Source organism: Canis lupus, chromosome 12, assembly GCF_048164855.1.
Source record: "Canis lupus baileyi chromosome 12, mCanLup2.hap1, whole genome shotgun sequence".
Taxonomy (NCBI): domain Eukaryota; kingdom Metazoa; phylum Chordata; class Mammalia; order Carnivora; family Canidae; genus Canis; species Canis lupus.
The window spans coordinates 64,532,297-64,545,807 of NC_132849.1; the positions used below are offsets into that span (position 1 = coordinate 64,532,297).

Genomic DNA, 13,511 nt, shown 5'->3' on the forward strand with positions numbered 1-13,511 from the left:
TGGGCGCGCCGGGACCTCGGGAAACCCCAGAACACACGTGCCAGGGTCCTGCCCGGAGGCCGGGCAGGAACCAGGTGGGTTCACATGGGGCTCGGTCAGGTGGATGGGCTGACGCAGGACGGGCCAGGGAGGGGGCGCCGAGCCCTAGACGCACATGCACCCACACGCACAGCCATACACACACGTGCTCACACCCACGCATGCACGTTCCCCACCTGTGTGCTCTCATGCACACGCGCGTCATGCATGCACGCAGACCTGCGTCCCACTGGCAGGTGCGTCCTTCGGGGCCTCAGACCCTCGCACACTCCCAGCCCCGCCCACCCCAGCTGAGCCCCGAGCTTCCGGTTCCGGCCGTGGGACCCGCCCCAGTCCTGGCTGAGGGGACAGCCTAGTAACTGGGCCACATTCTCACGGGGTCATCAACTGACGTCCCCGCTGCCCGGCACCTTGCGGCGCTCCCCCATGAAGCCCTCAGTGGCTCACACGGTCCATCCTGCTGCTGCCCCAGGACGCCGACCGAGGGAAAGCCCCAGATGGCGGCTCAGCGTGGCGCACCCCTGGAGGGAAGGGGGGACTGCCCCGCCCAGCGCCCCCGACAGAGGGGTGGTCCTGACGCCCTGATGGCCTCTGCCGACCGCAAGACCCAGCTGGGCCGGCCTCTCGCTCATGTCCGATCTTTGTGCGTCGGCGAGATCTCCCCGCCCGTCGCGTCACGGCGAGGACAGTGAAGCCAACCAGGACCAACGACCTCCTCGATTCCGCGTCGAGACTCCAGGGCCGTCTCCAGAACGGGCATCCTACGCGCACCAGCCGCGAGGCCCCGGTGGCGTTTCCATCCTCGGACCGGAGCCGGCGAGCGAGCTCTCCCCACACCCTCCGGGGTAGTGGGCCTTCCACCGCGGAGCTTACATCTCCGGTAAGGTGGCTACGGTGCGTTCTGCACACGCTCACACGTAGGTGTGTAGAGGCACACGGGTCTGTGACGACACACAGGCCCGGCCCGAGCACGGGCATCCACGTGTGCACGCGTCCAGGTACCGATCCTGCTCTTCCTCCAGGCCGAGGTCCTGCGCAGTCCCCGGGGACCAGGCGTACGCAGCAGGGACGGTTGTCAGGGAGGGCGGTGGGCGGGGGTCGCAGAGCTGCACGCGGAGGCGCGGGGCCCCACGCGGCCTGGGCTGCGATCCTCACCATTTCCTCTGCCCCTTATATCCTATTCCTTCGTGTCATCATTAGAAAAACAAAAGCCCACGAGTATGCAGGCGCTTCCCGTACACATTTTAGACATTTCTGTACAAGGTAAAGGCGGCGCCGCCCCAGATGCACGACTGCGAGGCGCTGAGGTCAACCGGAGACTCGAGGAACAAGTGCTCACCAGCTCGTTCGTCACCGCGAAACAGAGGCCTAACCGGGACGAGACGCTGGAGTTTCCAGATTTGAGCAGCACAATTTCACTACGTCACGTCTAAGATTTTTTTCGCAGTTGGGTAACCACCGGTGGCTCCTCAACCAGTAACAAGTAAAGAGTCAGGCGGCAACGGCCACACGTTGCCGGAAATTTATGCATAAAACACAGTAAATTAGGAACAATTTCCGTGTGAACCCGGAACCTCGAAGAGTTTTCACGCTCGCTCCGCGACGCGGTCCCGCAGCCGCCGCACCTGCCCTCCCACTCGTCCGCGCGTCCCCGTGCGCCCCTGGCTCCCTGGCAGGACCGAGCGCACGCCCGGCGCAGATGCAAGCGCACAGCCTGGGAAGGCAGCTACGAGCTCCTGCAACAGGAGAACCAGGGAGAAGCAGCGGAGGAGGCGGGGTGCAGCCAGAAAGGGCGAGGGCCCAGCAGGGACGTGACCGTCACCACGTGGCGAGCAAGAAGAAGGGCGCAGCGCTGTGGGCCCTAAAGACGGAGCAGTCGAGGGCCTGGGTGGCTCAGTCGGCTGAGCTTCTGCCTTCGGCTCAGGACGCTGCTCGAGCTCCGCGTCGGGCTCCCCACTAGTGGCAGCCTGCTTCTCCCTCCCCCTGCCTGCGTGGGCCTGGGGTCCACTTCCAGTTAAGGGGGTGACAGGCTGCTCGAAGGCCTCCTCCTCCTCGGATGAGCAGATGGCCCTTCCCAGGGTTCGCCGCCCCGTGTCTCCGTGCCCTACGGGGGCCGTCTTGCAGGTGTAACCGGAGCGGAAGCCCTGGCTGCTCAGGACGGCTCCGCGGAAGGATGGGCGAGCTGGACGCGGACGACTGGACGTGCGCCGTGCTGAGGACAGGCCCCGCTCCTTTGGGGCACCTCACGGCCCCACGCCTCCCCACCTGGACCTGAATCCACGACCTCCGTGATGCTCATTCTCGGCCCCACCTCACGGGGTCTTGGGAGTCGGCCCTGGGGCCTCGGACCATCTCTGTGGTGCACGTGACCCAGCGTCCCCACCGCACGACGAGGGTGCCGCACGTCCCCACTGATAGGCTCCCTCAAGGTCCACGGTTCACGCCTGGGCGCAGGGGGTGCCGGCTCATCCACGGCTCTCGTCACAGTACCATCGACAACCGATGTTACGCCCTGTGTCCGTGCGTGTGCCCTGGCCTCCCCGTGCAATGCACACTTGGGAGGGCACCATCCGCGGGAGGACAAGCTAGTGCCTGGAGCTCTGCCCATGCCCGAGAGCGAACGGGCACGGCCTTACACGGGGCACGGTGTGCCGGCGCTGCCTGCAGAGCCGAAGAGCACCAAGCGCTTCGGGAACTACATGGAAGGTGCAACCCCGGCCAGGCTCCCAGTCTGCACCTCCCTGGGCCCCCAGTTGCACCCCACCTGGTCCCCCAGCTGCACCCTGCCCGCACCTCACCCATGCCCTCAGTTAACCCCACCCAGCCCCCAGCCACACCCCATCCGCACCCCACCCAGCCCCCCAGCTGCACCCCACCCAGCCCCCCAGTTGCACCCCACCCAACCCCCTGGCCACACCCCAGCCGCACCCCACCTGCACCCCCCCAGCCACACCCTGCCTGCGCCCTGCCCGGTCCCACAGCTGAACCCCACCCACACCCTCCCTGGTTCCCCAGCCACACCCCATCTGCACCCCACCTGGCCCCTCAGCTGCACCCCACCCACACCCTGCCCTTGCCCCCGGTTGCACCCCACCCAGCCCCCCATCTGCGCCCCGCCCACGCCCCGCCCTTGCCCCCAGCAGCTCCCCTCTGTGGATGTCACATCCTTGGGAAATCACCCGTTAATTCAAATGCTCTTGCTCCAAGCCCCTCAGCCTCACACAGATAACCGCGCACCGGAAGGCACGTACCTGCCATGGGCTGTGACCCCCCCACGTTCCCCTGACCCCTGGAGCCACCGCGTATCCGACCCAAGGCCACTGGACGCGGCTGCCGCTACGGACACAGGGACCCTGTGGGGCTGGCCGGCAGCTCAGAACGGCACCCGGGCTCCCTTCAGAGCACACGCGGGTCGGCCGCTCGCTTCCATGCTCCCCAATGTCCCCCGCGTGCGAGGCCCCTCCTGCGCACGTGCCCGAGCCGCCAGCGCGCCTGCTCCCCATGGCAGCCCCGTGGCCCTTGGACGTACGACAGATGTTACCGGCCGTCCGCAAAGTCCTCGCCCGCAGGTCCGCCCAGGCTGTCCGCGTGCCCCTTCATGTGCACGGCCAGCACCCTGTCGACGGCTGCGTCCCCGGAGCTCGTCGCACCAACACCCCTCACGCCCATCCCCGCACAGGCGAGTTCATGCATGGCGGCCGCCTCCTGGACGTGGGGGCCTCCCCGCGCTGCCTGGTTTCCCAGGTCTCTGACAGCAGGTTTGCAGCTGACGCCCCGAACACGCGACGCCCCGAACATGCGTTCTCCCCAAGAGCTTGTCAACGTGGCTGCACGAGTGGCAGCCCGATGGCCCCTTGACCCTACAGCTTAGAGCCGCCCCATTCCTGACCCCAAACCAGCAGGACGTCAGGTTCCCCAAGTGGGAGGTGGAAGCTGCGTCAACGGCTGGGCCTTCCCTCTGGGGACGGCGACACCTGCCGCCACCAGGGCAGGACTCCAAGCCGCAGAGGGTGCTGGCCATCTCCCCGGCCCGACAGGGTCCCACCTCCCACCACCCACCCACCCGGAGTCTCTGGTCTCCAGGAGCAAATCCCAACTCGCCAAGTCGCCGGACTGCGTAGTGGTTTGGATGATGCAAAGTGGTGATTTAAACCTTTTTTTTTTTAAAGAATTTATTCACGAGAGACACAGAGAGAGGCAAAGACACAGGCAGAGGGAGAAGCAGGCTCCAAGCAGGGAGACCGACGCAGGACTCGATCCCAGGACCCCAGAATTATGCCCTGGGCCGAAGGCAGGTGCTCAACCCCTGAGCCCCCAGGTGCTCCTGAAATCTTTTATTTCTGCACGAATGAGTCACAGTCGGTGTCCCCATGCGCTCGCCTCTGCAGGACGCGGTGGACGCCCAAGGCCTGGACTGGCTCTCAGGCGTCCCTGGGCTGCCGGGTGCTCTGACATGGGGCTGCAGGCGGGCAGGCGGGCGAACAGTACGAGCGTCTGAGAGAAAGCAGAGCAGGTCCTCCAGTGCTCCCTCCGGCCGGATCCCTAGTGCGGGGCGTCAGTGTTCAGGAGCCCAGTTCACGTGGGTCACCGCACCCCGGCCCCTGATTTCAGGTCCACGGACCCAAGAGGCCCCTTCCCCCTTCCCGTTCACGTCCGGCTCGGGGACAGGAGTCCCTCCCTGCACACGCAGCCCGGGGTCCCACGCTCCCACCCTGGCAGGGTGCACGGTCGCAGGGGACCAGGTCAGGGCGCCTGGGTGGTCGGGTCGGGTCTGACCCCTCGTATCAACTCGGGGCATGACCTCAGGGTCTGGGATCGAGTCCTGCGTCGGGCTCCCGGCTCAGCCAGCAGCCAGCTCCCCCTCCCCCTGCCTGCACTCACTCGCTCTGTCAAATACGTAAATAAACTCTTAAAACAAGGAAGGAGCTGAGCTCCTACACACCATCTAACAAAGTGAATTTACTGGAAAGCTCTCCCTGCTGCAAAAACAGCCGCCCAACCCGGGAGTGTGGGCAGGAACCCCACGTGCACCTTCCACTTCTGCGCACGGTGACCTGAGGCAGCGGCGGGTGCGGTGTGCTCGCCCCCAAGGCCCACGCGGCCGCTGCTCCTGGAGGGCGGGACGCGGCTGTTCCCGCAGACGCTTCGTGAGCGCGGCCGACTGCAGCCAGGGGCGCCTGGTCACCTGCCGAGACTGCCCGGCGTCCCAGCCCCTGTGGTCCCCGAGCCCGGAGCGCGGCTCCGATGGCCCCGCGGGGAGTCGGTACCTCCTTAAGGGCTTGGGGTGTCGGCGGAGGTGAATCCGCACGGCCGTGTCGGGGGGCGCAGAGGAGATGGACATAAAACAGCAGCCAAACCACGAAGCCGACAAACAGCGCAGCCGCCTGCCAGCCTCCAGCGCGCCGCCTGACGAGCCGCCCCCGGTGCACAGCAGCGTCCGGCCGCGTTACCTGTGTGGCCTCTGAACATCCTCGATATGACGACAGGGACCCTGTGCTCAGCGCCTCCCTGGAACGCACACGGACGGAGGGTTAGGGCCGCGCCGACCCGCGCACGGGGGAGCCTCACGGGGAAGGACACGTGCCTACCTTGATGCTCAGACCCAAGCTGCCACCGGGCTGTCTGCGAAGCGTAACAGTTCTGTGCTTTAAGAGATTTTAGAAAACAGAATAAGTTTAGGTTAAAACGCAGCATCACAGTGAGTGCAAAATGCAGATAAAAGATTCTTTGTTTAAACTGAAGTCACCGTTTGAAACACGTTTGCAAAGGGACCCCTGCTCACGTGCTCACGTTCAGCAGCCTCGCCCCTGCAGGCGGAGTTCCTGGGCCACAAGGACGCTGATAAACCAGCGGACGGACGACGGACACACGGACAGGCCCTCCCACAACCGCATGCACGATGCTCGGCCGAGTCCTGCAGGGGCCCCGCCTGCGCTGGTCGAGGGTCGCAGGCCCCAGAAAGGGCCACGTGCCCGGGGACAGGCCGGCGAAGCTGCAACCGCTCCCAGCGCACCCGTTCTTCCCACGGCCCCAGCCTGGCTCCCTCCCACCGCTCCTCTTGCGAGTCCCACCACTTCCAGGCCCGTGTCTCAGGGGTTGGCGTTGAGCCTCACGTGCTTGGAATCCCCGTCTTGGGCTCACGCGGCTGGTGGTGACGAAGCCAGGGGTCTGGGCACGGCTGCAACCAGCAGCAACTCCAAGGCCGGTACATGGTTACGTCACCAGCAAGGCTCTGCGTGGTCTACACCCACCATCGACCGTCAGCCAGCCGTGCCAGCTGAGGGGGCGGAGGGGGCAGAGGGTCACGCGGCTCCAGCCCCAGAAGGATTTTATGGGAATACCAGGAATGTCACGCTTCCTCCTGCTTCCAAGCGACAGTGTAGACACTGTTGGTCTGTTTGGTCGAGTGTGGGTGCGAGCATGGTGACTGGGGACAAGGCAGGGGCTGCGGGGCCGCGGGACCCGGGATGAGGACAGAGCCAGGGTTTACGGGGCGTCTGTCCCACCCCAGGAGGTCACACTTCACCTGGGAAGCTCGCCCTGCGCGCCTCCCTGTGGGTGTAACGCTCCCGCCGGGGACCGTGTGGGTGAGGGTCGGGGACGTGGCTCCAGGCCGACGGGACGGACCTGGGTGTCTGTCGCCCTGAATGCTGGGAGCACGACCCAGCCACGCAGAGGGCCACGGAAGGAGATGCGACCCGAGTCCCGGGGCGGGAGGACGGCGCAGCCCCTGTGCGTGCGGAGCTTCCCCCACAAAGCCCCGGAGCCTCGGGAGGATCGTGGGGGAAAACAGAAAACGGTCGCCTTGTGGCAAAATGGGTCCATGCGCGCAGAGCTCCGGGGCGCCCGTCCCAACAGGTGAGGAAGGGACACAGGTCGCCGACGCTCCACCACGTGGGTAAGGAGCCCGCAGACCCCGCGGCCCGGTCTTCACGTTACCGTATCCACTCCCTGCCACCCGTCGACTTGCCTTCAGAGCAAACGAGGCTGCGTGACGGGACGCCTGCGAGGCCGAGATCTCCATCTGCAAGTTGAGGGTCACGTTCCCACGTAGGAAGTGGCCCCGCGCCCAACTGCCTGCCCCCCAACCCGTGTCGCCGTCCCATCCCCGTGGGACGGTATCTGCAGAGGATCTGGGCTGGAGGGTCACAGGCTGGGCCGCCGTCCGCAGAAGAACAGGAAGGGGGACCCCAGCACGGGCCGCGGCGGGCATGGCGGGGGGATGCCGTCGGGGGTGGGCAGCCCGGGCCGCGGACACGGAGCAGCCCCGGGAACTCCGGGAAAGTGCCAGGCTTCACAGAAGCGTCAGGATGCGGAGGCTCTCGGGAAGAGCTTCCCGGTCTTCCAAACTCCCCCGTGCAGCGCGGAGGCATCGCTGGGTCCACACGGGGAGGAAGGCTCGGCCGTCGGGCGCTCGTGATGGGGGCGGTGTCCGTACCCGGGCTCCAGCTTGACGGTGGCCTCGTCCGTACGTAAGAATTCCGAGTTTCAGAACAGGACTTGTGAGCATCCATGGATGGCAATGAAACCAGGCGTCCCCGGCCCAGGCCCCACCGGCGGGTCCCGACCCCCCGTGACCTCACAGCCACTCCAGACACCGACGGCTGGACTTAAAGTCCTGGAGAAGCTCCTAAAGCCTCCTGCGGGCCGACCCGCAGGTGCACACGGGCGTCATCCCACGGCATCTCCTAACTCCACCGCCCGGCTGGTCGTCCTTCATCGTGGGGTCCACGTCCCCCCGACGGGACACACCTGTCCCCCCACACACGGTCTCCTCCGGCCAGGCTGCTCCTGCTCGTCGGGGAACAATCACCAAGTCAGTCAAGCATCTAATGAGACTTGCGGAGAATGAAGTCTGGAATCTAAAGTATTCAAAAACCCCGTTCCCAGCCCAATCCGGCCGTGTTCCTCACAAACCTAAGAGACGAGGTCCTCACGGAGATACCGTCTCATCCCTTGGTCCCGAACCGGGCTTTGACGGTTACGTCTGCCTGACGTAGGGAGCGGAGAACGGGCAGCGAAGGGCACCGCGGGGCATGAGCCCAGGGAGGAAGCAGCATCAGGTGACGACAGGGCCGCGTCCCCGAGCACCGAGCCGGGCAGCCCGCAGCGACCTGGGGAGACGGCCCGACACCAGGCTCCCCGGCTCGGGAAGTTAACACAAGTCTGACTCTTTTGCTCCAAACTGAAATGCCAGCCGAGTCCTCCGGGCGCCTGCTACGGAAGAGGTGAACCCAGGGCTCGACGACGTCGTGACGCGTGGAGCCCGGGGCACCGGCCGCAGCGCCTGCCGTTCCTCAGCCGACTCCACTGACCCGCCCGCGCCCCTTTTTCTAAAAACACCTCTAGACTTTTAAGACCTTTAAACCCTTTTTCGAAGCAGCAAAGAGGGGAAGCAGCCAGTGCGACGGCGCGGAAGCCACCACCCGGCCCTCGGGGCGCAGAACCTGCCGCCGTGCAGGCCCCTCCGCCCAGAACCCGCCGGCTCCTAGACCCGAGGCCTGATGCCCGTCAGCGGCACCAAGTGAGATCGGCCGTCCTGCCGGACGCGGCCGCTGCCTCCGGGGAGCCCACCCTGGGGAGCCCACCCGGGGCCCAGCTCCCGCCGGCGCGCGCGAGGCTTCGGGTCCTCTCCCAGACGGCGATCCGCGTCTCCTGCGTTGACGGACTGGACACAGGTGTGGGCTCCCTGCTCCGTCTTCATCTTGGTGCACAGACACCCCCATTGGGAGCTCGCTGCGTCACTCTCCATGGCCGTCATGCTCCCACGACCCCCCGTGTCCGCGCAGGAGACGCCCCCGTGATGCAGCCCCGGCCTGCATGGGAGCCCCAAGTGTCCGATGCCAACGTCCGCAACGGTCTCCATGTCCGCTCCCCGAGGCCAGGACTTCCTGGTGCTCCTGCTGTGGCAGGGGACAGAGGGGGCACGACCTGTACCCGCTCGGCCCGGGTCGTGCAGGTGGACGGACGCCGGCTCCCCCGCTTCCCCGCGCACGCCAGAGGGGCCGACGCCAGAACTGGGCTCGTTCCCTGCCGCGGACACGCCGCCCGTCCTCCTGCGCTCCCGCTCCCTGCGAGGCTCTCCGAGGGTGTCCCCAGGGCCCAGGCCGGCAGACGGGCGGCGGACATTAAGCTGAGCTCAGACCCCGAACCCCTGCATCCTACACGGGAACGCGAGGACACAGTCCCCTACGGCACCCCCACCGGGACTGTAAGCGCGGACCAGCACCCGCGCCCTCGCACCCTCCCCGGGAGCACCCACCCCCTTGTGCGGACTCAAACCAGGAGCATAAACTCAGGACTCAGGAAGACGTGTCACCGTACAGGGATGAGCAGAATAAATCAATCTAAACAGACTCTGAAACATGGGAAAAAGCTACTTCTTACCCTACAAACAGACATTTTCTTTAGGTGATAAGGGGGAAGGGGGAGGAGAAGGGGGATGGGAGGAGGGGGGGGGAGGAGGAGGGGGAGGGGGAGGGGAAGGTGGGAGGAGGGAGGAGGATTTCCTAAACGGTCACCAACACTTCCCTAACGCCGCTGCCCCAATCCCACCAGGACAAGTGGGCTGGGAGGTAGAAGGAGGGGCTGGTGACCCGCGCCCTCCAACCCTGACCCCGACCACAGGGAGGGCAGCGGCAGTGGGGGCAGCACCCGTCCCCCGCCCTCTGTCCCGACCCGCAGGGAGCGTCCAGAACGGCGCCAGCGACCGGGGAGGGCGCAGGAGGGGCAGGCGAGGTCCCGGGAGGCGCAGGAGGGCTTCAAGCGGGAGGCACGTGCACCTGCGTCCTCCACGTGTGTGAGGTGCACACGAGCCCGGCATCGCTTCTGGGGGGAGCGCATCGGCCGTCCCAGGACGGACCCCACACTCTGCCATCTGCGCCCATGGAGGACACTCTGGGTCGAGGCTAGAGATGGGGGCAGGGCTCCGAGCACCACATTTCCAAGGAGAAGGTCGTGAGGACCCAGAGAACCACAGAGTATGACCCGGGGCCACGGCGAACGGGACGGGGTCGCGGCGAGGATGTCCCCAAACAGGGAGAACTGCTGTGCAGTATGTGACTCCCGCGCGGCGTCCGTGTGGCTCCTGCCTGGGCCTGCGCAGCGACACGTGGCGTCCGTGTGGATGTGGACGTGCTGTCGGAGCCGCGCAGGAGGCGGCAGGTGTGTCCCATCTCAGCCGAGCTCCCCGGAGTCCCCCAAGCTCTTTCCCGTCATCTCCAGGCAACACTGTGTGGCATCGAAGCAGCACGTCGCTTCCCCGTCGGAGAAGTTCAGGCCAAGTGACCGAGGCCGGAAGGACGCAGCGTGGGCAGCGAGGCCCCTGGTCGGTCCCGGGACGCCGGGGACGGAGGAGCAGCTCCCAACAGGACGTCGCGGCTCCATTGCTGCTCCCACTTCCGGCAGCAGGTGCTCGGCCATAGGTGACCCTCATTCCGCGTCTTCTCCGTTTCCACGAGAACGTGTCCACTTCACACCGTGGCCCGTGGGGCGGGGGTGGGGGTGGGGGGTGACGGCGCTCATGGGAGAAACTAGGAAGGCAGGGAGGGCGCCACGCGGGGGACACGAAAACCATGGGGGCGGCTGTTCCTTAAGGAAGAGCCCCAGAGCCGTAAGTGGTCAACCCGCCCGTGTCCCCCCGTGTCCCCCGCTGCCCGCGTCCCCCCCATGTGTATCCACCATGTCCCCCCGCCCATGGTCTCCCTCTACAGGCCCCCCACCCACATCCCCCCACCACCCGCATCCCCCCCTTGTGCATCCCCCCATGTCTCCCCCCACCTGCATCCCCCCACATGCATCCTTGCTGCCCGCGGCCCCCACCCCCACGTGCCCCCCATGTGCATCCCCCACATCCCTTCCCGCCCACGTCCCCCCTCACCTGCGTCCACCTCCCACCCGTGTCCTTCCTGCCCGCAGCCTCCCGCCCGCCCCCCCGCACCCGCGTCCCCCCACCCCCTGCGGAGCCCGCAGAGCTATCGGAGCCCGGGGGCGCAGGGCACTCACGTGTGCGCGGTGGCTGCCGCCCCGGACGCAGACCACGTCCTGCTTCTGGATCGTGAGGACGTCCTTTGTCAGCCTCAGGCGGACGTCACAGGCGCCGCCCGGCCCCTCGTGGTGCAGCCGGGCGAGGCCGGTCCTGGGCTGCGGGCGAAGCAGAGGGCGTGAGCGCGGACGGGGCCACAGCACGTGGGGTCGGCCAGAGCACCCAGCGGCCTCGTCAGTCTAAGCACAGTCCGGACTCTGACGTCTCTGAACGGTTTTTACGGGATTTAAATAAGGACCTTCTTAAAAGAAAATCAGTTTTCTCTAAAAGCTACAAGTTACTGCTCTTGTTGGAATCTATTTTTCTACCTGTACAAAGGCTGCGGTCCCGCTCTCCCCAGGGCCGTGTGGGCGGCGACCAGGGCTCCAGAGGCTCAGCGAGCACCTGTGTGAGGATCTCCTGCAGCAGCGAAGGCCGAAAATGAGCAAAACTCGTCTGAGGATCCTGGTCGTTACCGGAACCCCCGTGTCAGCGGTGGCCGCGGGCTGGGCCGGCTCGGGGGGCTTCCGGGGGGAGGCGGGGCCGGGGGCTCCCTCACCCGCCCGACACGGCAATCGGGGGGTGGTCAGGAGGCGGGAGGCCGGCAGTGAGGACGGAGGACGGAGTCAGGCTCACGGACCGGGGTGGCCTCCACGTGTCAGACGCACGGTCGGCATCGACTTCGGGTGCCCTGCCAGGCCCAGGATGGCCACGTGCACAGAGCTGCCCCACAGCCTCAGGGTCACCCTGCATGCAAGGGTGGGGAGGGGCCTGCGGGGTGGGGAGGGGCACCCAGGGGTCGGGAGGGGGCACGTGGGAGTGGGGAGGGGGCACGTGGGGTGGGGAGGGGGCACGTGGGGGTGGGGAGGAGGAACGCGGGTATGGTGAGGGGCCCATGAGGGTTGGGAGGGGGAATGGGGGGTTGGGAGGGGGCACGCGGGGTGGGGAGGGGGCACGCAGGGGTGGGGAGGGGGCACGCAGGGGTGGGGAGGGGGCACCCAGAGTAGTGCCGGGGCATGCGGGGTGGGGAGGGAGCATGCGGGGTGGGGAGGGGGCAGGATGCTCGGTGAGAGGGCAGGGGCTGCCCCCTTGGGCCAGGGCCCTGAGGACGGGCCCAGGACACGGATGCCCACCCTGGGGGTCCCAGGGCAGCTGGCGAGCAGGGAACTCGTGGGCGCGACCAGCCTGCCCCGGCCGCCCCACCTCCACCCTGCGGGCTGTGTGCTGGGCCTCCCGGCTGGACCGAGCGCAGGGGATGCGACTGAGCACAAGTCTGGGAAGGAGGAGCTCAGACCAGGGGGCGCCCCCTGCATGCGCCCTGGAACAGACCCCTGCCCGTGGACCCCACCCCACATAGTGCCCCTCGCCCAATGCCCCTGCACCCCTGCACACCCCAGGGTGCAACCCGTGGACACCGTTTCCTGCCGGTTTAGGGTGGATACAGGAACAGGCCGGGCTGACTGCACAGCCACACGCCGCGACCACACGGGCTACGGACACACCCGCGACCACGACGCACGCTGTCCGCACGCCGCGACCACGCAGGCACGCACTGTCACCGGGTTGCCGCCGACCCAAACCCCAGCAGGTCAGACAGACAGCCCACATCCCAGCTGCTGTGAAACTCCATCTGACTTGACAACATACACAAACGGGACGTCCCACGGCGTCCCCCACGGCCGCAGAGCCTCTGTGCACCCTCGGTGCCCACGACCCCCGCCGTCAGCCGCCGGGGCCGGGAGTGGAGGGGACCGCAGGGCCCATGGGCACCACACTGAGCGCTGAGCTGCGGTGCGCAAAGCACGCTGCCTCCTGAGGGCCGCGGTCTGCACAGGGTGGGGGACCCGCACTCGGTTCCAGGCACCGGGCTGCCCCTGACTGCGTCACCCGGTGACTCGGGGAGACCCGGCCAGCTGAGCTGCAGGGCACGAGCGCCTCCCGCAGCCCCAGTGGCGCAGGGGGAGCCCCCCACGTCTCCCCCTCCGTCGGGCCACACCCAGGCTCCCTGCTCGCAGGCACCCGGGCCCCTGCCCACGATCTGGGCCCAACGCAAGGTCCGGGCGTCCCCAGTGAGAAGGGGATGTGCCGCATCACCCGAGGAAGAAACCACACAGTTCGGAAGAAAGGCTCCCGGCTGCTGCTTGGGGTGGGGGTGGGGGTACAGACGGGGCTCTCGCCCTCCGGCTTGTTCCGTGAGCCACCGGACGCTTCAATTGCCAACGTGCAGAGAAACAAGTTTGTGAAGAAAACACGGGAATGTGTGTATAAACAACGGTAGGTGAGCTTGACTCAAAAGGCAGGAATTCTAGAGGAAAAGACTCACGGAATTGACTGTGTGGAAACCTAAAGCCCTGATGGACGGGCTCCCCGCGTAGAAAAATACGTGCATCACACGGACACGGGGCCGCCAGGTGAAGACGCGCACGCGGGCAGCCCGGGGAATGGAAGG

The 13,511-nt window shown here is 66.9% G+C and overlaps 1 protein-coding gene across 1 annotated transcript in view; it reads right to left on the bottom strand.

Moving 5' to 3' along the window:
- SNTG2 (syntrophin gamma 2) overlaps positions 1–11,739 on the bottom strand; it is an 85,516-nt gene extending 73,777 nt beyond the window's left edge. The window contains exons 1-5 of the mRNA XM_072768947.1: positions 11,731–11,739; positions 11,539–11,616; positions 11,044–11,262; positions 5,628–5,684; positions 5,490–5,547 (exon numbers count right to left, since the gene is read on the bottom strand). Of these exons, the coding sequence (XP_072625048.1) occupies positions 5,490–5,547; positions 5,628–5,684; positions 11,044–11,262; positions 11,539–11,616; positions 11,731–11,739 (421 nt within the window). The remainder of the gene's footprint in view (positions 1–5,489; positions 5,548–5,627; positions 5,685–11,043; positions 11,263–11,538; positions 11,617–11,730) is intronic.
- Positions 11,740–13,511: the final 1,772 nt, after the last annotated feature.